Source organism: Cavia porcellus, unplaced genomic scaffold (assembly GCF_034190915.1).
Source record: "Cavia porcellus strain 051 isolate PalLab524CR breed Dunkin Hartley unplaced genomic scaffold, mCavPor4.1 scaffold_2, whole genome shotgun sequence".
Taxonomy (NCBI): Eukaryota; Metazoa; Chordata; class Mammalia; order Rodentia; family Caviidae; genus Cavia; species Cavia porcellus.
In genome coordinates this window covers 76,351,980-76,374,189 of record NW_026947485.1, presented here as the reverse complement: position 1 = coordinate 76,374,189, position 22,210 = coordinate 76,351,980, and the positions used below count along the sequence as shown (strand labels likewise).

The window sequence follows — 22,210 nt, the reverse complement described above, 5'->3', positions numbered from 1 at the left end:
CGCCACGTGCCTCCCCCCAGCGGCCGAGGGTGGCAGGCGGGGGTAGGGGAGCCAATCCGGGCAGCGCCGAAGGGGGAGGTGGCGGTGACAGCCGCGGGGAGGGGGCGGGAGGAGAGAGGCTCCCGGCTCCGGCTCTGCTCCACGCTGCCTCGGCTCACGCTCCCTCGCTACCCAAAAGCGCACTTCCTGCCCCACGACCCCTCGGCTCTTCAGCCCCCGACCCACCCGCGCAGTGGCCGCCAGGGGGCGCCGTTTGAGCAAGCGCCTTGTCCTGGCCACCCGGCGCCCCCTCCCACCCGCCTAGGCGGGAGGGGGTTGCCGGGGGCCATGCGGGGCCAGGGCCGTAAGGAGAGTTTGTCCGACTCTCGAGATCTCGACGGCTCCTACGACCAGCTCACTGGTGAGTCGGTGGCACGGGGGTCGTGGGCGGGAGGGCAGATTCTTTCCCCCAGACCCTTCAACCCCTGACTCGGCTCCACCTGTGTTCACTCCCTCCCTGGGGTCGGTGGACCCGATCAAAGCCTTGGAGCCTGCAGGGCTAGGGGCTAGGGGGCAGGTACGCAGAGGCAGCAGATGTGGGCGCGTGTGACACAGGACTGCAAGTGTGCCTGGAGTGGGCAGTGTTATGTGAGTGAGCACCTGTCACTCTTGTTTGTGGCCGTGTATGTATGTGTGTGTGTCTCCTACAGCTACTTGCCATGTGTCCTGGACTTGGCCATAGCCAGGGTGAGTGTGATTGCATGTGGCAATGCAGTTGTATAAACGAGTGAGATGTTTGAGTGTAATTGTGTAAAACCTTGGGTGTTCTAGTGTGTGGACTGCCTGTCTCTGTTATGTGTGCAACCGTGTGCTTTAAGCATGTGGCTCTGTGCTAAGTGGTGTGTGGTGCCAGCGTGTGTTGGGCTTCCTTGTGCTGCCCTGTGTCTCTGTGAGACTTTGTGACTGTGAAGCTTAGGACTGCGCTTGCTGGAGTGTGGGATGCAGTGTTCTGTGACGGAGAGCCTGGGCCAGTGGTGATGGCATTTGCTCTGCTCCTGTGTCTTAAATGCCATGCATGCTGGGGTGCTCTGTGAGTGTCCGGGATGCTTTGTGTCCTTGCTGGCTCCTTGGTTTTCTAGTGCAGGTGGGGTCTTTAGCGTACCCTATTGCTTCCCTAAGTTTTCTGCAAATAGCCCAGGTGGACCCAAGAAAGGACTCTGGCGCTAGGCTCCCCAGACTAGCTCCCAGGAGCACCCTGTGGTTCCAGCACCTGGATTCAATGAGGAGGTCCTGAAAGTTATATGCATGGCCATGGCCAAAGCTCCTTCATCCTTGGTAGCCCTTTAGAACTTCACCCACACCCCAGAGAACAGAGGCCACATTCTCCTGCCTTCCTCCAGAGCTGGAGATAGAAGCTTGAGGCCTGGGATTGCTACGTGGTGGGCCTCATGTACTCCAAACCACTTTGCTGCTGGGACTCTCTCTCTCTCTCTCTCTCTCTCTCTCTCTCTCTCTCTCTCTCTCTCTGGGGAATGTGTGAGATCCATACACTCTGCATTCATCTGTCTCTGGGCTTGGGTTACCTCATGTATGTTCCTATGTCCCATGACTTCCTCAATGGAGTCAGGTGAAGGCCCAGAAATGGGAGAGGGACTAGGGTGAGAATGAGTGACTGCGCCATTCACTGACCAAGGAGATCTTAGATGCAAGCCTCGCAGAAGGGGGACCTTCATGCAGGCTGGACATGCATCTGATCTGGAGGGGCGCCAGGGATCCAGTTACCTATCACCGTGAAAGCGGTCCCCATTACCACTCTGGGTCCTCTAGAGGAATAAGGGCACGGGCCTTACCAACATCACAGTGGTCAGTGTTCACCACTTGCCTTAACTGCTCTCCCCTGTAATGAAATCATCCTCTCCTGACTAGGCTGTTGGGTCAGAGAGTGGGTGGCAGGGGAAGCACTTGTCTTTGAAGGTTACTGTGTCAGGTCAGTCAGGAAAGAAGGGTACCAACATCGTAGTTTTTGCTCTCTTGGCCTTGCTTTTCTCATCTGTGAAATGGTGATACTACTTTTCTATCTGCCAGCCTGTCAAGGGAAATAAAAAGGTCAAATGTTGACAAGTATTCAGAATTGGGGCCCTGTCATCAGCATCCTGTGTATAGACAGCCCACACATGATTTAAAAAGTAGAAATAGGAGTTAGGCTTCATGGCACAGGCCCATAATTCCAGGATTTAGGAGGCTAAAGTAGGAGGATCTCGAGTTCTAGGCCAGCCTGAGATATATACAACGAGACCCTGTCTTTAAAAACAAACACAGAACTAGTGCCAGTATCTGTCCACTAAGCAGGGCTTACAATGGGAGTCAAACCGCTTTGGGACACCAGTGTTAGTAAAGCCTGGCTCAGGAAGTCCCCTGAAGAGGTCGTTATCCTTGGTGCTGAAGCGCGAAAAGCCTCCCCTGCTCTTCCCTGAGCTAAGCAGGATTCCTAGGGTCACACAAGGGGCAGTCGCACAAGAGGCAGTGTCCAGCGTTTAGCACCCCGCCAATCGGGGTGCAGAAGGGGTCTTGAAGTTACTCGTCAGGGAATCTTGGGTTCCTCCAACTTCCATCATTCTCAACTTCCGCCCCAAGCTCAAAACTGCTAGGAGAATCTTTTCAGGGTGACAAAATCCGAGTCCTACACCATTGCCTCACCTAACCCTACGGGTTGCCTGGCGGCGCGGCACAGTAGACAAAAACTGATCAGCAGCGGACCTGTCGGAGCAAAGCAAAGGAAGAGCAGGAGTGAGCAGGGGACTGGACCAGCTCGCCCGAGCTTGGCGGGAGGCTGTGCTCTCCGGAGGCGGAGTCTGGCCGGGGGCGCTGTTCCTGGTGGCTGGGCGCCGCCGTGTGGCGGAGAGGAGTCCCGAGCGCGCAGTCACCGGTGCGAGGACTGTAGCTTTCAGTCAGGGGCAGTTTGGAGGTGACTGTGTTTTATTTTGTCTTGTCTTGTTTCTGTGTAGTCCGGGCTGGCCCTGAGCACCCTGTGTGGCCGGCCGGCCCGGAACCCCTGCGACCCTCCGGATGGTAAGGCGTGAGCCACGCTGGGCAACTGTTCTCTTCCAGCCCCAGAGGGAGTTTTGGTCGGAGTCGGAGAAGCGGCCCAAGCCCTTCTGCGGGCTTTCCCGGACCGCGGAGGGCTGTGGGCGGATCGGCTGAGACCCGGAAAGGGTCGGCGGAGGCTGGGGGTGGGGCGTCCCCTGCTTGCCGCCGCCCCGCGGGCGCGCCAGCTTCTTTCTCCTTCTGCTTCCTTCCTCCCTTGGCCCGGGAAGCTTGGAAGTGCGGGGGAGTTGCCATGACAACTGTGTCCTCGATCCCCTCGGTACCCCTGTGCCAGCATGGGTGGGGGCTGGCGGAGCAGGTGCTGCAGAAGGCAGTGCTGGAAGATGGGATTACTTTCCCCGCGGGAGACCTAGGAAGGGCTCTGAGAGGGCGGGGCGCCGACGCCACACCCGGAAACTTCCAGGAGGCGGTACTGCGTACCACACAGAGAGGCCAGGGTGGGGCCTGGGGCGCGTGAGGGACGCGGCGGGAGTGCAGCGATGGCTCTCTGGAGCATGGACCGCTGCGCCCGCCGGTGCCGGAGCCCGCTGGGGCAGGCAGCACGGTCCATCTACCAGCTGGTGGCTGGGTCGCTGTCGCCAGGTAGGCGGTAAGGAGAGGCGGGGCAGGCCTCTCCTGTGAGCAGAGTGGGCCGGGACCCTCCAGGTGGGAAGGCAGGGCCCGTCCAGAGAAGGACACAGGTGGTGGGAACAGGGTCCCCAAAAGGGGTCAAAGGGTGATCCCCATGGAAGTGCAGAGAAGAAAGAGAGCCCTTTGGAGCCTGCGAGTACAAGGCAGACCTGCTAACGGAGGGTGGGGGTCAGTAAAGGGGCAGGGCCCAGGGGTGGAGAAGCTTGGGGTGAGAAGGAGGTGCGGCCCTTGATGGCTTTGCTGGCAGTTGAAGGAGCCTTAAGGTGATGGTACAGTGTCCAGCAGGGAAGCCACGTCCATGAGCCGGCATCTCCTGCATAATAGGAGGGACAGGTTTGCTAGCCAGCGACTTCATGTCACCACCTTGCCTCTGGACTGTTCATCGTGGGAGCGGTGCAGCCCAGGGCTACATACTCCTCCGTCACCTGGCATTCTGCAGATTTGCTTTGGGCTGAGGCTTCCCGGGGACTAAGTCACTTGTGTGTCTGCCTTGTTGCAGGACTTGTGTGCGGACTGTGGCTCTCGGTACCACTACTGAGATCCATGGGCATCTCCGTTTGGGTTTCTTAGCGCTGCCTGGGCCAGGCTCACAGAGGCCAGGGTCCCCTCTCCACCTGGCCTCCAGGAGACCCAGACATGCGTCCCTGGATGTGTTGAGGTCTGTGGGTCCCTGGCTGCCCCATGTGTACCCAATTTGAGCCCTGGAGGATACACAGGGCCTATGGCCCTGTGTTCCTTGCTTCGTAGCCCCAGACAGAGAGAACTGGGACTGAGCCAGAGCCCTGTCAGAAGCCCCTTGGGGAGCTTGAGTCCCTGAACCCCTGCTTGGGCTTGTCTCCAGTGACAGATGGCTGGAGCCAGTCAGGGCCAGTTCTCAATCATGGCAGGCATAACTTCCAGGACCCAAAATAGCCCCAGTGTCAAGAGAGGTCATTAATCACCTGGCTCAGCTGGGGACCGAGTGAGAGAAGGGCTGTGGGGTCCTCACTGGCTGGGTAACAACCGGCAGCAAGCGGTTACAGGGTGGGTTCTGCCAAACGGCAACAGGGGTCCAGACTTGGACCATGGGAGGTCAGTGGCACCACGATGGCAGGTACCCCTGGTGCCTGCAGGATCCAGGAGAAGCCAGCCTGGTGCCCACAACATGTCTGCATTTCTCCCTCAACCTGAACTGCTTGCTTCTGAGTGTTCAAGCACTCTGGCCAGTGGTAAAACTGCAGCACCCTCAGAGGGTACTAAGCCCAAAGCTCTGCAAAACAGCCGTTCTGCTCCCGAGAGACCTTCCCATCATCTGGGCTGACCGAGGACCTGCAGGGATCAAGGTCTCTGAGAGACAGAGGCGGGGTTGGGGTGGGGGGAGCAGGGCCCCTGGCCTACAGTTTGTAACTCTTTCCACCTATGAACAGTAGCCAGAGCGGAGAATGCTGCTATGGTGCAACCCACAGTCTGGCTTGGCATTCAAGGCTTTATGGAATCTGACCCTTTTGGGGCTTGTTACCCATAGTTCCCCCAACATAAAACTGGGCTCTGGTCACCCAGGATTTCTTGACACCTCACATGCACTGGACACTCAGTCTGAGAGAACTGACAGATCATTCTTTCTCATCATATCAGCCATTATCTTGGGAAAATCACTCTATGAACCTCAATTTCTTAAACTACTATTTTATTAGAGTGGACTTGATGTTTGAGCCTTTTTTTTTTGTCTTTTTGATACAGCATCTCACTATGCAGTTCAGGCTGGCCTTGAGCTCACTTTGTAGCCCAGGCTGGTCTCGAACTCACAGTGATCCTCCTGCCTCAGCCTCCCGAGTGCTGGGATTACAGGCGTGAGCCACCATGCCCCGCTGTTTGAGCCATCTTTAAGAATCAGCAGCCATGTGTGTTGGTACATACCTGTAATCCCCAGCACTCTGGGAGGCTGTGGCAAGAGGATCACAAGTTCAAGCCCAGCTTGGGAAACCTAGCAAGACCTTGTCTCAAAAAATGGGCTGGGGATATAATTCAATATACTGAAAATGCCCTGAGTTCAATCCTTGGTATCAAAAAATTCAGCTCAAAATTGTCCTCTCAGGTGGGCATGGTGACACATACTTATAATCCTAACACTCAGGAGGCTGAGGCAGGGGGATTATAGTGAGTTCCAGGGCAGCCAGAACTACATAGTGAGACCTTTTTTTAAAACAACAACAACAAAAAAAAACTAGCCATATCAGCCAGGCATGGTGGTGCATACCTGTAATCCCTGCATACTGGGAGGCTGAGGGAGGAGGATTAAAACTTTGAGAAGTATATTCGTTTTTGCTTTTGTTCCAATCTGGGCAATTTAGTGATTTAGCAAGATAGTATCTCAAAATAAAAACTGGAAAAGGAGCTAGGAATGTACTGGAAATGGGGGAAGGACAAAAGGTGAACACTCAGGAGGGATGCAGGCTCCAGAGGAGTGAGACTCTCCAGGGTTATGGCCTGGGCTATAGAAACACAGGGGAAGCGTGATGGTGAAGTTACTCAGCACTTGCTCTGTCAGACGTTATTTCAACAGCTCCCTGGGTATGATTCTCCCCAGCACCATACGAGGACGGAAACTCGAGGCACAAGCAGGTTAAGAACTCAGCACCAAGCCAGGCATGGTGGTGCACTCCTGTAATTCTACCATTCAGGAGGCTGAGGCAAGAGGATTGTTGCAAGTTCAAGACCAGCCTAGGCTACAAAGTGAGCCCAAGGCCAGCCTGAACTGCATAAGTTCTGGCTGCCCTGGAACTCACAACCCTGTTTCAAAAAGACAAAAAACAACAACAACAAAAAACCTGAGCCCCTAGTTAATTGCAAGTTGCAAAACTTACTTTTTTTTTTTTTTTTTTTTTTTTTTTTTACTATTATTACAGTGGACATTTTTTTTTTTTTAAAGTAATACATCTGGGCTGGGGATTTAGCTCAGTGGCATAAGCACCTGCATTGAAAGCAGGCAGTCGTGAGTTCGACCCCTGATGCTGATAAAAACAAAAAAGACAAAAAAAAAAAAAAAAAGTAATACATCTGCAGATTAAGTAATTCTTTTTTTGAGACAAGGTCTCTGTGTAGTCCAGGCTGCTCTAGAACTCCCTATGTAGCCCAAGATGGCCTCAAACTCATGGCAGTCCTCCTGCCTCAGCGTCCCAAGTGCTGGGATTACCATGCCCAGCACTAAATAATTTTTAAAGAATATGTTTGTCTTAACAAAGTTAATAAAAGCATTTCAAGGGTAGTTGCATTCACAAACTTCAGCTACATGATTACTCCTTTGCTCATTGTTCTTTCTTTCTTTCCTGAATAGCCTTTGAGATAGGGTTCAGTGGAACTTAGCCTCCTGCGTCTTCCACTACTCTTTAGGCAAGATCCAATGCCCCATGCTGGGCCCAGTGCTCTTACTGCAAGCCCTCCCATCCTCAATGAAGCTTCTCAGGAAGCCTTGGTATCACATTGCCTCAGCCATGGAGACATGTGGTATCACATCGCCCCAGCCATGGAGACATGTGCATGCAGTGCCATTTCTGAGTTTCTTCCAGCTCCTGAATGTGAGCCCAGGGAGCCTGGCACTTTGGCCCTTACTACTAGCTCTCATGCTACACTGCTTGTTTGCTGTTCCCGCTGCTGGCCTGGGGTTGGGTGCTGGATTTCCAAGGCTCAGCACAGAATTCCATAGGAACTCAGGTAACTGGCAGACAGTGAGGGCTGGAGGGAAGGGAAGGGAATCTAAGTTGCTTCTAAATGTAAAGAAAGAAGTGTAGAATAGAGGGAGACCAGAAGGCCAGGCATCCCAGGCAGAGTGTCGCAAGTGCAAAGGCACTGAGACAGGACTGAGTTCGATGTGGCTGAGGAACAGTGACGCAGACAAACTGACTGAAGCAAAGGGGTCTTTAATGAGAAAAGGCTACTGGATGCCCAGGGATGGAATTTGAACAGGCAGGAGATATTTGCAGATTTCACCTGTCAGTTGGTAACCTCTAAGGTATGAGAAACCAGAGCAAACCCTGAATTAACTCCTCTCCCTTGGGGGTGGGAACAAGCCCAAGTGGCCTTTCTCCTCTCACCTCCAGGACCTCCACCTCCACCCTCCCCCTACCCTGGCCTCTGGGCCAGTGGGAAGACAGGAGGAGTGGCATGGATGCCTGACCCCCAGTGGTGGCTGTGCAAAACTGCAGACAGGACTTAGCCACAGCCGTACGACCTGGGCACCGGCTCCACAGCTGCAGTGCTCAGCATCCCTAAACTGGGTCTCCTGTGGCAAGCTTTCTACAGGAGTGGTGTGTGGGACATGGAGTGTTTAGAGTGTAGTACAGGAAGACTGGGTCTCATTACGTCACCTAGGCTGGCCTTGAACTCAGGTGCTCCCTCAGCCTTCTGTGTGCTAGGATTACAGGTATGTGCCCCCATGCCCAGCAAGACTGGGTTTAACAGAGGCTCCAGCCTTAGAGATTTGCCTACCCCGTCGTTGACAGCTTTGATGCCTGTCATGATGGGGTAATAACAGTTCTGCCAGCAGAGGCTGGAGAAAGGGTGCAGCTGAGCCTTTTTAGGTCTGGTCCAGCACATGGCTGTTCCATAGTTTCCTGAGGAGACACCAGCTCTGTGTCCAGGACTGGGAGTGAGTGGGTTTTGGAGGGAAGGGTGAGTACACAGTGAATAGGACATTTACAGCTTAGCTCCCTGGCCAGGGAGTGAGGAGTAGATTGGATTGGGGCCTTTGCTTCTCAAGCCGCTTTGTCACTCCAAGCTCCTCTCAGGATCCAAGGCAGAATGATCTCCAGGGCTTCATCCTTGGAATGGGAAGTTAATTCTCCATGCAAGCCCAAAGTCGATCGAGGAGTAGTGCTGGAGATAGAGGGGACAATTGTTTCCACTACCCATCCACCCATCCAGAGCTTTGGATTCCCCTCCTCTTCACAAGAGCTATTGGGCTCCATGGAACCCAGCTACACTGGGGTGGGTGGGCAAGGTAGGCGAGAGCGGTGGGGGTCTGGGGAGACTGTGGGATGGACATCTGAAGAACTGGGAGGATGTGAGGGGAGCCGGGGCAAGAGGAAGAAGACCCATAGAGTAAGAGCATCCTCTGTCCTCTGCTGGTGTGGTGTCCGGGAGTCAGACCCTTGGGAGCTGGGGCAGCGGGGCTGAGCTCAGTCTTACCGCCCTGGGAAAGGGTTAGCCAGGTGACTCTTAACTTGCCCCTCCTCAGATGGCTTGGTAGGAAGAAGGCCCATCTGGGAAACCCTGTGTCTGAAGGTGGCCCCTTTCTGTGCCCACCCTCTTAGGATCTAGAAAAGACCAACATTGGGGCCAGTCAGGTGACTCCACCATCAGATGCCCCAGACATAATCCAGCATTGGGGAGACCAGAGTCACCACTAATGGAGCCCAGGGCTGGGGGCCAGACCACCATCCATCTGTTGCCTGGCCCACCAACTCCCTCCCAACTCTCCATAGCTTAAGGAGGCAGTCACCTTAGGCAGTCACCTGGTTCTAGGGGTGGAGGGCTTGTTCCTGGCTTGGGAGAGCAGGGCGGGTTGGGGGCTGGAAAGGAGGTAACTTGTAACTAAGGAAGTTGGGCCCCTCTGGGAATGGGCTGAGGTCAGCTTTACCCAGTTATCTCATAGCAGGTTCCATCTGGCCCAGGAGTCTGGAGGTGCATGCAGCTGGGAGATACAGACACATAGACATACACACAGAGACACATACACCTATGCAGAGAGTCCCCAGGGTATAATTAGAGCTACAGGTCCTGAGTACAGAAACAAGGAAGAGGAGGGGAAAGAGCCATGATTAATGGACCTTGTACAGCCCCACACCACACCAGAATATCCAGCACTGGTTTGTGATTACCTCAGTGCCCACTATCAATTTGCCTTCAAAGAGCAAGCCACACTGGGAAGGATTCAGAAGAGGCCACAGTGCAGTGTAGATCAGTTAGCTGACTGGGGCCTGCGCCTCACGAAGAAGATTCTGGGTGCCTTGGGGTGAGGGCTCACAGGAAAGAGGAGTGTGCCTGGGATGAATGAAGCCTGACTGGGTGAAGATAAGCTCAGGTCTGGATGCCTTGGGTGCTATCCACAGCATGAAATGGGCTGTGCTGTGGTAACCTTGATATGTATTGTGCTGGGCGTTTTTGTTTTGTTTTTTGTGGTACTGGGGGTAAAACTCAGGACCTTGTGCTTGACAGGCAGGCACTTATGCCACTGATATCCCTAGCCCCTGTTGTGTTTTTTGGTTTGGTTTGGTTTTTGTAAAGGGGCTTTTTTTTTTTTTTTTACTATTTTCTTTTTGGTACTGGGAACCAAACTCAGTCCCTCACACCTGCCAGGCAGGCGCTGCATCTGCATCGCTGAGCTACATCCCTGGCCCCCCATTGTGTTTTTTGAGACAGGGTCTTGCTATGTAGTTCAGGTTGTCCTTGAACTCAGTATGTAGTCCAGGCTGGCCTCAAACTTTTGGTGACCCTCCTGCCTCAGTCTCCTGAATCTGGGATTGCAGGTGTGTGCCACCAGGCTCCACTGTCATGGTGCTCTTGGCACAATAGGACGGTGCCCCAGAGCCACTGTGAGCTCGTGTGTGGTTTTATAATGCTGTGAATGGTACAGCCTGTTACATGGGTCTCTACGTGTGTATCATGGTCTATTTAGGTCACATGCATACCTTTGTGTTAAGGAGTACTAGGGAAAAGTGTGTGTGTGTATGTGTGTGTGTGCATTTGCATGTGCTGGAGTGCATCAGGCCTTCAGATGTGAGCTGCAGGATATCATGCTGTCCCTGGCGCCTATTTGTGGTTTATCAGTTTATGTGTCACTATATGTCACATGCACGTGTGTGTGTGTGTGTGTGTGTGTGTGTGTGTGTGTGTGTGTTCATTCTGTGTGTGAGAAGTATTTCTGCCCGGGCAGGCCTGAGGCTGCTAGGACCTCTCCCTTGGCGCCCTGGCATTCAGAGCCCTGCCTCTGGCCTTCCAGTCCTTAAGTCCAGCAGGCCCCCTGCCTACCCCAGCCCACCTCCCTTCCTCTCCTGGCCCTGCCTCAGCTGGGTGGTTCTGCAGTGGTGGGAGGGTCTGGGAGGGAGGGATGAGGTTCAGGAAAGTTAATGTGCCCTCCTGGGGTCTTCTCTCTTCCCAGGCCACCCTCCAGGGCCCACTAAAAAAGCGCTGAAGCAGCGCTTCCTCAAGCTGCTCCCGTGCTGTGGGCCCCAGGCGCTGCCTGCAGTCAGTGAAAGCAAGTGCCTCCTCCGCGTGCTTGGCGGGCAGGCGGGTGGGCGGCGGTTGTGCGTGTGAGGGGCGCAGCTGCCCTGCTCGGATGCGAGTGTGCCCAAACGCCCGTGGGCTTCTTGAGTCTGCGAAACCCAAAAGGGCTCGGTGGGTCGGGCCTGGCCAGGGTAATCTGTGGGCGCCCCCCATACCGGACCACTAGAGTTTCCTACCCGGCCTGGCCCCAGCCGTGTGGCCTCGCGTTAGTGACAGTACTCTGTCCCTCCTTGCCCACCCCATGGGGCTGTAGTGAGGCCTGTCCCGTAGCTAGCGATTTGAGCACACTGAGTGTAAACCGGCTGGGCCCCATGCGGAGGCAAACTTGGAAGAGGCAGCGTGGGTGTGTGCCTGTGCGTGGGTGTGTGGGGCTCTGTGCCTGCGGGGCGCGCGGCGGCCTGCGCTCTCCGTGACGGTTCGCTTCCTGCAGCCTTAGCGGCCCCAGCTTCCCTCCGCCCCCACCGGCCCCGCCCGCTGGACCCAGGTGACTGTCGCTCTGGTGGGGCGGGCGTTCTGCGGGGCGCTGCCTGGGACTGGCCTGGGGCACGGGGTGTGGTGCAGCCATGGTTGGGGGCACGGCAGGGGCGTGGTAACGGTGCTGGTGGGTGATGCTTAGCTGGGGAGAGGGAGGAGGGGGAGGAAGGGGCGGGATGGGCGGGCCGGCGTGGGCTTCCACAGACTCGAGCTGCAGCTCCCGAACCCCTTGTCCCACTTCTCCCTTTTGGGACGATGGTGCTGCAGGGGTGTCCCTCTCCGAGCAGGCCTGGAGGCCCTGGGGTGAGAGCTGAGGCGGACACCTTTCTGGGGCGTGGCCTGGCCGGCCCTAGACTTGGAAGCTGACAGCGTCTTCTCTCCCTGCCTGGATGTCCTCCGAGCTGGGACAGGGAGGAGGGTGAAAGGGCTGGTGATTGTGAAGAGTGGTCCCAGGGGCCCGGCCTGAGGCGAGGCTGTCCCCACCGCTCCCTGCAGACAGCGTGGAGGACGAGTTTGAACTGTGCACTGTATGTCACCGGCCCGAGGGCCTGGAGCAGTTGCAAGAGCAAACCAAGTTTACGCGCAAAGAGCTGCAGGTCCTGTACCGGGGCTTCAAGAACGTGAGTGGATGCGGCTGCCAAACGGGATAAGGGCTGGCACGGGGAGGCCAGGTGGGCCTCGCCTTCCCCTGCTCTTGGAGGAGTGAGGCTGGAGGGAGGAGCGGAAGAGGCCCTCTAGCTGGAGGCTGAGGCCCACTGGTGAGTCCCAGGTTCCTTTTTTTTTTTTTTTTTTTTTTTTGGTCATTTTTTGAGATGGGGTCTCGCTATGCAGTTCAGGCTGACCTTGAGCTCACTTTGTAGCCCAGGCTGGTCTCGAACTCCCAAGGATCCTCCCACCTCAGCCTCCCTGAGTGGGAGCCACCATGTCTGGCCCAGGTTCCCTTTCTCTCAGAGGAGAAGGCTTTGGAGGGTGGGGAAGGGCAGCTTTGTCTTGGCCCTCAGTGTGGTCCTGCCCGCAGGAGTGTCCCAGTGGCATGGTAAACGAGGAGAATTTCAAGCAGATTTACTCCCAGTTCTTTCCTCAAGGAGGTGAGCAGCTGACCCTCTTTAGAGGGCTGGGAGGTGGGGGATGAGTGGCCCTGTCCTTGTCTGGAAATCAGTCTTTCTCCCGTGTTCTCCTGCAGACTCTAGCACCTATGCCACCTTTCTTTTCAATGCCTTTGACACGAACCACGATGGCTGTGTCAGTTTTGAGGTGAGCTGAGGGAGGTGGGCTGGGTAACTCTGTTTCCTGGTGCTCCATGTCACATCCAAAGAAAAGGTTGGGGTGATGGGTGCATGAAGACACACAGTTCCCTGCTATTTCCTTCCCAGGACTTTGTGGCTGGTTTGTCAGTGATTCTTCGGGGAACAATAGATGACAGGCTGAATTGGGCCTTCAACCTGTATGACCTCAACAAGGATGGCTGTATCACCAAGGAGGTGCAGGGCAGCTGGAGAGGGGAGGAGCAAGGGGGTGGGGGAGATATAGAGGGCCGGCTGACAACCACAGGGGGTGGGGTCTGCCCTGGGCCCTCTGGTTTGGAAACTAGAGCTCTGAGGAAGGATCTTTTCTCTTGGCCTAACAGGAAATGCTTGACATCATGAAGTCCATCTATGACATGATGGGTAAATACACGTACCCTGCACTCCGGGAGGAGGCCCCACGAGAGCATGTGGAGAGCTTCTTCCAGGTGCCTGATGTGGGCAGGCTGGAAGGCACTAGAGTAAAGGGAGGGAGGCCAGAGTCAGCAGAGAATTTACCAGAGTTATGCCTGCCTCTCTCCTGCTGACCCTTGCAGAAGATGGACAGAAACAAGGATGGCGTGGTGACCATTGAGGAGTTCATTGAGTCTTGTCAAAAGGTACAGGCCTTGCCCTCTGCATTTCCTTGGTCTGGAACCCGGGCCTGAATAAGTGATGCTAGAACAGCCTCCTTTGGACAGAGTTCCTCTTCCCTACCTCACCCAAGCCTCTCTATCAGGACTAGGGGAGCATGGACTCTCTGGGTGTCTCCTTCCTGCCCCTGAATTCCAGATGTCTGATTCAGCGTCCTCCCTGCCTCTGAAAAGCTCTTTTTCCCCCTTGCTCTCCAATTTGCCTTCCTTAAATGATGGCCACAGGACGAGAACATCATGCGATCCATGCAGCTCTTTGACAACGTCATCTAGCCCACCTGAAAAGGAGTCTGTGCTCCATATCCAACCCCGGCAGACCACACCCTTCTCTTCCCAGGTCTGTCCTCATCCTAGCCCTACTGTAGGGATCCAAGATCCCTGGAGCTGCAGGGGCCAGCGAGTGGGCAAAGTGTATCTGGTGGGTGTGCCTAACTCCTAGTAGCCCTCTCTCCTTGCTGCCTGACACCCAGTGTGCAGGGGGTCCCTGCTGTGGGAACTGAGTGGTTGCCTACCTTCCACCCCCACTTTGGAAACCACAACACCAGACCGAATGTCTCCTGCTATGGTGCTTCCCCCATCCCTGGTCTCAGACTTACTTCTCAGAGAGTGATCGTCCATCCTTAGCACTAGCTAACCTTTCACCCAGCCTATGGAATGGAGACAAGACTGCATTTTTTGAGATGGGGTCTGCAGAGCGCAAAATCTTGGGCCTGAGCCAGTGGTTATGTCCTGCAGGTTGGCTGGGGTCAGGAACACAAGACATGGGCAGAAGGTGAAAGCTCAGGCAGGCTGGGCTGGAGCTCCCAAATTCCACAATATACTACCCCATGCCATTAGACTGTTTCTAAATATTTCAGAAGGAGGCCTCATCCCCTTAAAAATGTCCTAGAAATTTTCTATACCCTAGGACAGCCTGGGACCCAGCTATCTGGCTCACCCCTGAAATTTCTCCCCCTCCCTCCTTTGTATGGAGGTGACTGTGGCAGGGGAGTGTGGGTGGGAGGAGTGTTGGCTGCTCATCCCATTTTGATAGCAATGACTTGCCATCACCGTTTCACTGGAGGTTTAGAGTGAGTCAGGGATGTTCCTGAACTTGAGTCCTGTCCACCTTCCCAGTGGATGCCTTAGGAGAGGGAAGAGGGGGGCAGGCATAACGTCATTGCGGGGGGATCTTTGGTCAACCAAGGGTACCCACACCTGGTGCACAGCCTCCTTGGTTCCCTAGGGTCTGTTCTTCCTCTAGTCTATCCAGAGACATCACTAGGCATGCCAAGAGGGCAGGGACAGTAACACCCAGTTCCCATCAACACCGCCTTGCTGTTCTCCCTTAATATACCTGCTTGTCATTCAGCCAGAAGGAGGGAAGGGTTCCAAGGAGCCCCGTTGAGTAAGACACTCTTGACTGCTTAGCATTTTTGGCTCCTCTATATATTTTGTAAAATAAGAAATTTACCAGATCCAATAAAACACCAAGGCTATGCACTGGCTGCTGTCTCTGCTTTTTTGTTCTTTCACCCCATAAATACTGCACAGCCCCTAACTCGCGCCTGCAGCCTTTTAGATCCTTAAGAAATTGCCTGGCATTTTGAATCTGACCCTGTCTTAGCAGGAGAACAAGTGTCAGGTTCTATACTGGTTCACCTAGCCACAGGCCCCCACAAAAATCTTTCTCCTAGAACCTGAGAGAAGACAAGGAAGGACAGGGTATTGATGATAGCCAAGCTGTTGCTTGGCACTCTTACAAACTAATCAAGAATTTCTGATTTACTGCTGAGTACAATTATGCTCATCTGTAATCTCTGCTAATCCAGGAGGCTGAGGCAGGAGGATCACAAATTTGAGGCCAGCCTGAGCAATTTAGCAAATAAAACTAAAAAAGAGATGTAGCTTAGTGCAAAGGCCCTGGGTTCATTCCCCAGTACAACAAAAAAATTTTTTTTAATCAGTACTAGGGATTGAACTCATGACCGCCTGTTTGCAAGGCAGGTGCTTATGCCGCTGAACTAAATCCCCAGCCCCACAAAACAAAATGTATACCCTTTCATTTCATAAGTTTCTAAAGTCTAAATTTTTTTTTTTTGTCTTTTTCCTTTTTATCAGTACCAGGGATCGAACTCACAACTGCCTGCTGGCAAGGCAGGTGCTTATGCCACTGAGCTAAATCCCCAGCCCCCAAGTCTAAATTATTTATGATTCTTTTCTATTAGCTTCAAGTATTTAATTGTTTTAAATTTAAACAAGTATTGTAAACTGTAGAGATTAAATATGTGTTTTCATAGACTTATATTGTGAACTAAACTAAGACTACTTTTTTGTGACCTCGTTGTGATCTTTTGGTGACGAATATATATAATAAGTGTTGAAAAGACCAAAACCACCATTACCCAGTCTTTCCCTCAGCCTTCCCTTTTACAGAGGTATCTTAGTCACTTTTTTATCTCTGGGACAAAATATCCAAGATGACCACAACTGAAAGGAAGAGAGGTTTATTTTGGCTTACATTTTAGTCCATGGCCAGCAGCTTGGAGGCAGAAAGGGCATGGTAGGAGGGGCTGAGGGTGGTGACTGGAAGCCCAGAGAGGAAGGAGAATAATACCCCCAGGGGTACAGTGCTGCTCGCAGGCCCCACCTCCCGACAGCAAGTGAGCAGGAACCCACAGAGGTCAACCCAGAGCCCAGGGCATGGTGCCCCAATTACCAGTCATCTTCCAAACACAAGAGTCTGGAGAGGGTGATACTACTTTTATTTTGGTAATTCTTTTTTTTTTTTTTTTTTTTTTTTGGTCTTTTCCTTTTTTTGCTAAACCTCCAGCCCCTGGTAATTCTTTTTGAGACAAGGTCTCACTATGTGTAGCTCCAACTGGCCTTAAACTCATTATGTAGCCCAAGCTGGCCTTGATATGGACAGCCTGTCTCAGTCTCTTGAGTGCTGGGGTTATAGGCATGCGCCACCACACCAGGTTTGGGGATATTTTAAATGCAATCCGCAACAAGAGGAAACAACCTCAGAGGAGCCAAAGAATTTGCTCGGGTTCCCAGGTGAGTCTTTGCAGGAGCAAGCCCAGACACGTTCCCCAAGTCGCCAACTGGGCTCTAGGGCACTGTGAAAAGGCATATGAAGGACAGACCCTGTGTGTGCCGCGCATTGTCTAAAGAAGGGACACTGGCAGGTTCTAGGTGCTCCAGTTTATAACCAGGCATTTACCAGAGTGACTACTTCTCTTTGATACATGGTGACTTCCTTAGGGCTCCTTGGGTACCCGGGCTAGGTTTCCCCCTTGGAGCCTGGCATGTAACAGGCATTCTACAAATGACTGTCTGGCTGGGTGGATAAGCACAATGAGGAAGTAAATATCACTGGCTCAGACTGGAAGACACCTCACATTTTAGTGTAGACCCAAATACAGGGAAAGTTAACCTTAGGCTGAGGATCACCAGTGAGCTAGAAGTAACCTGAGAGAGGATTCACAGAGGCGTCCAGGCAGGCCAGCAGACTGGAATCCAAATCATTTTGTTAGGGCCACTGGTCTGATGCTGACCATGTCAGCTGTTGTCATCTCCAAACTCTCTCCTTCCTTGCCTTGCAGTATTTCCTACTGACTTTTTTAGGTGCTCCCCAGGGCCTCCTTGTAGATTCCATATTAACCTGAATTCTAAATCTTCGGCACCAAAGTTCATACCAGAGCCTCTTCAAATCATCTCAAGGGAGAGGGATATAGAATCCAGGGCCTTTGCACTGTATCCCCAGGGAGGGGCAGGAGACAGGACTCTACTAAATCTCCACATTGCCCAGGCTGGGCTCAGACTTGAGATCCTCCTGCCTCAGCCTTTTGAGTGCAGGATTACAGTCATGTGCCACCAAGCCTGGCCATCCCATGGCTTTATGTACCATCTAAGGCTCCTAAGTATATCTTCAAAATGCTGCTCTGATTGCCAACACCTACATAAACAATTGATTATCTGACACCTCATGTCAATGTATAATGGCCCATTGTAGTATCTTTGGAATGTTTAGAAAGGTCCATGCCTTTCCTGTCTCCTCCATTCTCAGTATGTAACACCAACATCTACCTTCTTTTGGTTTGTTTCTTTTTTGGAGACAGGGTCATGCTCTGTAGTCTAGACAGGCCTTGAACTGCTCTATCCCTAACTATTATCCTCAACTCTTCAAAATTTAATAGTCTTTACTTCTCTTTCCCTTGCTCTCTCCACCTGTTTGGCAAACAGTTCCACACCAGAGCTTTTACTTAGTCCAAGCCACTGTTACTACTCACCTAGATTTCTACCCTTCGATCATATGAAGTGCTCTTGTTGTCCTTATGAGTCATCACATTACTAGCTTTCCCCTTTCCAGTACTTAAGATACTGAATTTCTGTGTATATATTGAACTTGTTATTGTCTTATTTCTCCAATGCAACTGTAAAGTGTGACTGTTTATCCCGGGCCTACCCAGCAGTGGTCCCTGTTGCAGGTAGGCTGGGGAGGTGGGGGAAGTAGGGCTGTGCCATGGAAAGAAAATGCTAGCAAAAACCAACTCTTCACATTTGCTGTGTGAAGACACTGAAGCTCCCTAGGCTACAGACCTGAGCCTGGGCAGTGGAGAGCAGATAAAACTGAGGCAGCCTAGGCCTTGTTAGCAGTTCCCACGGTGTGAGGAATGAAGCAGAGACAAGATCAGAACCAGCACCACCCAGAATGCCCCTGTGCCTGCAATTTCCATCTGAAGGGGTTACAGCCCTCCACTGGCATCATAGCAGGTCCTACAATGAAAGGGTTCTGCAGCACACACACAAAGCTGAAGGCACACAGAGACGGTTAGCATAACCCTGTGCTCCAATGATGAGCAAATTTATGAAATGTTCCATACTGAAAAGAAAGAACCACCCGGGCTGGGGATTTAGCTCAGCGGCATAAGCGCCTGCCTTGCAAGCAGGCAGCCCTGAGTTTGATCCCTGGTACCGATAAAAACGAAAAAGACAAAAAAAAAAAAAAAAAAAAAAAAAAGAACCACCTAGAGAAAAGAAATTCTTGCTCCTAATCCCCATCACCACAATCCAGGACTAGAAAGAGCTGTAAATCCCTCGAGTTACAAATTGGGCTACGCTAGTTAAACAGCACATCGAAATAAAAAAGTGAGATGTTTGTGCCTCACAAGTTGAGACGGATCTCTCCAGCACCATCAAAGTCAAGCGCATTATGACGGCACCAGGAAGCTTGGGGGAACGGAAGTACAGCGGCAGCTGGGGTGGGTATGAGTGAGGCTGAGGGGGCAGCACGGGGCGGGGCAGAGCACCTCTTCTAGGACTCAAGAATGCTAAAGGAAACGACGCCACTGAGGCTCTAGGGATCTCATGCCATCTTACACAGTGAACACACCCCACCCCAAACAAGCTGTACCTTTCACCCCTCCCTATTTACTCCTCCCTTCTTTCGGCAGCTGTTGTTCCACTAATCTGGATTGTCCTGCTCAATCTGGTTAATTTCACATTTTTATGACCCACCTTAAAAGTGAAGCAATGACCGGGAGTTATTTATTTCCTCTTAGTTCCCGAGACTCTTGAGTACACCATGCAAGAATTCTGCGTGTAGACAGGTGTGGTTAAGGCACATTCTGGGTGTACTCTGGGAGGCCGGCCGAGACAGGAGGATCGCAAATTTGGGACCAGCCTGGTCAACTGACCAACCCCATTTTAAATTAAAAAAATATAAAAGGGTTAGGGACGTAGCTCAGTGGACATTCTTGCTGTAGTGCGGCTTATCACATCTGCCTAGGGCCGCAATGAAACATGCTTCTAATTTGCTGTGCCTGCGTTTTTTTTTTTTTTTTTTTTGTCTTTTTGAGACAGGATCTCGCTGTGCAGTTCAGGCTGGCCTTGAGCTCACTTTGTAGCCTAGGCTGGTCTCGAACTCGCAACGATCCTCCTGCCTCAGCCTCCCGAGTGCTGGGATTACAGGCGTGAGCCACCACGCTCGGCTTCAGTGCCTGCGTATTTCTGCCGACCGTGCAGTGAGCGCATAAGGGCGCCCGGGTCCCCGATGAGGCAAGGTCAAGAAGGGTCGGCTGAACGAAAAAATGCGTCTTAAAATCTGATTAACGGGGCGTGGGGCGGATGGCAAAATGATTCAAGGAGTAGAGGTAGCTGAGCTCGGTGGAACTGCGTTCCTGTAGAACTCAGCCTAGGTTCGGCAGAGGTGAGGAGCCAAACGACAGCATGAACCACCAGCGAAGTAGGTCAGCGCCTGCCTGCCTCTTTAAGAACGCGGGGCCCTGTTTCTGCGCCTGCGCCAAAGCAGAGTAAACACCTCTCCTCCCCGCCCTCCGCCTCTCCCCGGGGCCCCCCCGCAGGCTGCAGCCTCCTCCGATACCACCCTCCGGGAGGGGGTAGTGGTCCGTCCCAGGACGTCGGGCTCCCCTGGGAGGGGGGGGTGAATCTAAGTGGTACCTTCCACTGCTCTCATTCCGCGCGCGTCTTGCCTCCGCTGGGTTCCATTTACCCCCTCCCGGGCCCGCATACTAGACCTGCCCGAGGAGGAGGGGCGCGGGCCGAGGGACCGGTCTGATCCGGTCTGCGGCGCAGGCGCAGTGCGGATAAACAGGAAGCGGGTGGTGGAGGCGGCGGTAAGGGTATCCGCGGCTTCGGGGTGTTGGGCGAGCGGACTCCACTTGCTGGCGGACAGTAGGCTCTGGGCGCGAGATAAGGGTCTTTGACGTCGGCTCCCAGGAACAAGAGGCCAGGCTCCGCTTTCCTCTCGGGCTCCCGACGCCCGAGCCAAGGCCGCGACTGACAAAGACTCGCCGCCGCCCTTCGCATCCGGGCACTCGCGCCCGCGGGGGGAGGGGCGCAGGCCGAGGTCCTCTCCCCGAGACGCAGGCAGAGGTGGCGGCGGCGGCGGGCAACAGGAGGATGGTCCAGAAGGAAGGCAAAGCGGCGCTAGAAGAGCGCGATGCAGATCTCAATTCTAGCCCCGTCGCTTCTGCAGGAGCGGCGCTGGAGCCGCAGGCGGCGTCTGGCCCGGGCGACGACCATCCTGCCGGGGCCGCGGCCGCCGCGGGGGCCGGGGCTGTTGGAGGAGCCCGGAGATTCCTGTGCGGCGTGGTGGAAGGTGAGCGAGCCCCGTCCGCCCGCTCTGTGTCTCGGCGGACGGTGTTTACCGGAGGGTTAGCTCGTGGGCACTGCTCGCTCCAGGGGGAGGTCAGGGTGTGCTCTGTTCCCTCCTCACGTTCGTACACAGCGTCTAGTTCTCTCTGGCTGCTAACGAGTCTTCTGATCGCTCCTGGTTTGGGTTTGGAGCTAGGCCGACTTTGAGGGAAGTCGTTGTAAGCAGCTTGCTATTTGTTAGGTTCTGAGTTATGCTGCTTTGTATTTTGGGGTTCCGTTTAGGTTTTCCTGCTGCCTGGAGAAGAAATGTGCTCGGCGTGGCGATGATGCAAACCTGTAATCCCAGCACTCCGGGAGGCTGAGGGAGGGTCACAAGTTCCAGTCCGTTCTGGCCAATTTAGCAAAACCCTGTGTCAGGGCCGAGGATATAGGTCGGTGTAAAGCCCGTGGGTTCTGTTCCCAGTAGCCAGGAAAAAAAAAAAAATGCATGCGTCAGTGTAGTGCTCCTGTTCCCACCCTTTGAGGAAAATAAAAACCGTGACAGGTATGCTCCTACTCCTGGAAAAGAGCAGTTGGCCTATGGCATTCCAAATTCCTCTCTGCCTAGAAATTTTTTACTGGCCAGTAAATTTCTCTGCTCTTTTAAAGAATTATTTTCAACCTAGAATACTGTGATCTTTCCCATCTACTTAATCAGTGTTGTTTTTTGGAGAGGAGGGTGTAGTTTTGATATTCTCAAAAGCATCAGGATTTGGGGTTGGAAGTTGGTGACTATAGGCTTAAAAGTATTCTCCTTCCTCCTTTTTTGCAGTTAAAAGTAAGCTGAACATTTTGTGGTGAAGGAAAATTACCAGGTGATCACAGTTTCTGGGTGAGAATGGACAGTTCTGCCCTGCATTCCCCCCCCCCCCCCCCCCCCCCCCCCGCTTTGTATCGTTACCGGGGATGGAACTCACGACTGCCTGCTTGCAAGGCCACTTATGCCGCTGAGCTAAATCCCCAGCCCTCCCGCCCCTTTTTGGTCTTTTTTTTTGCCCTGCATTCTTTAGAAGCACCAATTAGTAGTGTTTTTTCCTTGAGTGTAGGATTTATTTGAATTTCCTGAAGTACAGTATTTTGGCTCATCAGGGGTTTTCCAGTTGTCTAATAGTTTTCTATTATGGATAAGGATATAAAAGTTACTGGTTGTACAAAAGTAAAATAAAGCCTGAAAGGAGGAAAAAGTTGCTCTTGGTTGACAACGTGTGTTGTCTTTTCCAGGTTGTCTCCATAGAAATAGATTATATTGAAAGATCAGCGATTATGGTTTTTAAGATAAAGTGTAATTTAGGGGAGAATTGATTTCAACAAACTTAATTTTGCAGGATGTGGGGGAACTGTTTTGGAATATAAAAAGATTGCTTTGTGAGACGACATGTTTATGGAGCTTGTTAACAGTGAAGGAGGATTTTAGAAAAAATGCATTTTGTTATTTGAAATGAGAGGGATGAGAGTGAGAAAGAAATGCTGAATATAGAAACGTCAAAGATGGGGCCTGGGGATTTAGCTCAGCGGCTTAAGCGCCTGCCTTGCAAGCAGGCAGTTGTGAGTTCGATCCCTGGTACGATAAAAAGGAAAAAGACCAAAAAAAATAGAAATTTCAAAGCTAGACTGGAGTGAGTTTAAGGAAACTTGCCAGAGCATTATACCATCAGAAATTAAAAGATAAGGTTGTGATTTAAACTG

The 22,210-nt window shown here is 52.9% G+C and overlaps 2 protein-coding genes and 1 long non-coding RNA gene across 12 annotated transcripts in view; 2 read left to right on the top strand and 1 right to left on the bottom strand.

Moving 5' to 3' along the window:
* Positions 1–66: 66 nt before the first annotated feature.
* Positions 67–14,866, top strand: Kcnip2 (potassium voltage-gated channel interacting protein 2). Of its 8 annotated transcripts, none has more exons than XM_023567309.2 (10): positions 67–400; positions 10,850–10,945; positions 11,405–11,458; positions 11,944–12,068; positions 12,467–12,536; positions 12,632–12,702; positions 12,822–12,929; positions 13,076–13,180; positions 13,289–13,351; positions 13,471–13,575. In XM_023567309.2, exons 1-10 carry the CDS (start codon positions 328–330, stop codon positions 13,474–13,476), a joined length of 771 nt encoding a protein of 256 aa, XP_023423077.2. In that variant the 5' UTR covers positions 67–327; the 3' UTR covers positions 13,477–13,575. The 8 variants fall into 8 exon arrangements, with proteins under 8 accessions (XP_023423077.2, XP_003475056.3, XP_003475057.3 ...); XM_003475009.5 differs by lacking the exon at positions 13,471–13,575 and adding an exon at positions 13,610–14,866 and having other exon boundaries at positions 79–400; XM_063244449.1 differs by lacking the exons at positions 67–400; positions 13,471–13,575 and adding exons at positions 684–726; positions 13,610–14,866.
* LOC106028790 (uncharacterized) lies at positions 7,595–19,822 on the bottom strand. The gene is made up of 2 exons (XR_001202410.3): positions 18,887–19,822; positions 7,595–8,565 (listed from the first exon to the last, which is right to left on the bottom strand). It is a non-coding gene; the product is annotated as an uncharacterized LOC106028790 (long non-coding RNA).
* Positions 19,823–19,955: 133 nt separating this feature from the next.
* The window catches only part of Oga (O-GlcNAcase), a 36,609-nt gene continuing 34,354 nt past the window's right edge, over positions 19,956–22,210 (top strand). For 2 of the 3 annotated variants that reach the window (XM_063244383.1, XM_063244377.1), the window contains exon 1: positions 19,956–20,489. In XM_063244383.1, coding sequence (XP_063100453.1) covers positions 20,291–20,489 — 199 coding nt within the window. In that variant the 5' untranslated portion in view covers positions 19,956–20,290. Of the gene's footprint in view, positions 20,490–21,330; positions 21,357–22,210 lie in introns of those variants that run through there. The other variant, XM_063244378.1, reaches the window with a different exon arrangement.

Bases quoted from the DNA above. Each gene is read 5' to 3' on its own strand.
- Kcnip2 (XM_013158205.3), top strand. From the start codon at position 3,564: ATGGCTCTCTGGAGCATGGACCGCTGCGCCCGCCGGTGCCGGAGCCCG. The intron at 13,181-13,288 runs GTGCCTGATGTG...TGACCCTTGCAG, and splicing joins ATGTGGAGAGCTTCTTCCAG to AAGATGGACAGAAACAAGGA. The intron at 13,352-13,609 runs GTACAGGCCTTG...TGATGGCCACAG, and splicing joins TCATTGAGTCTTGTCAAAAG to GACGAGAACATCATGCGATC.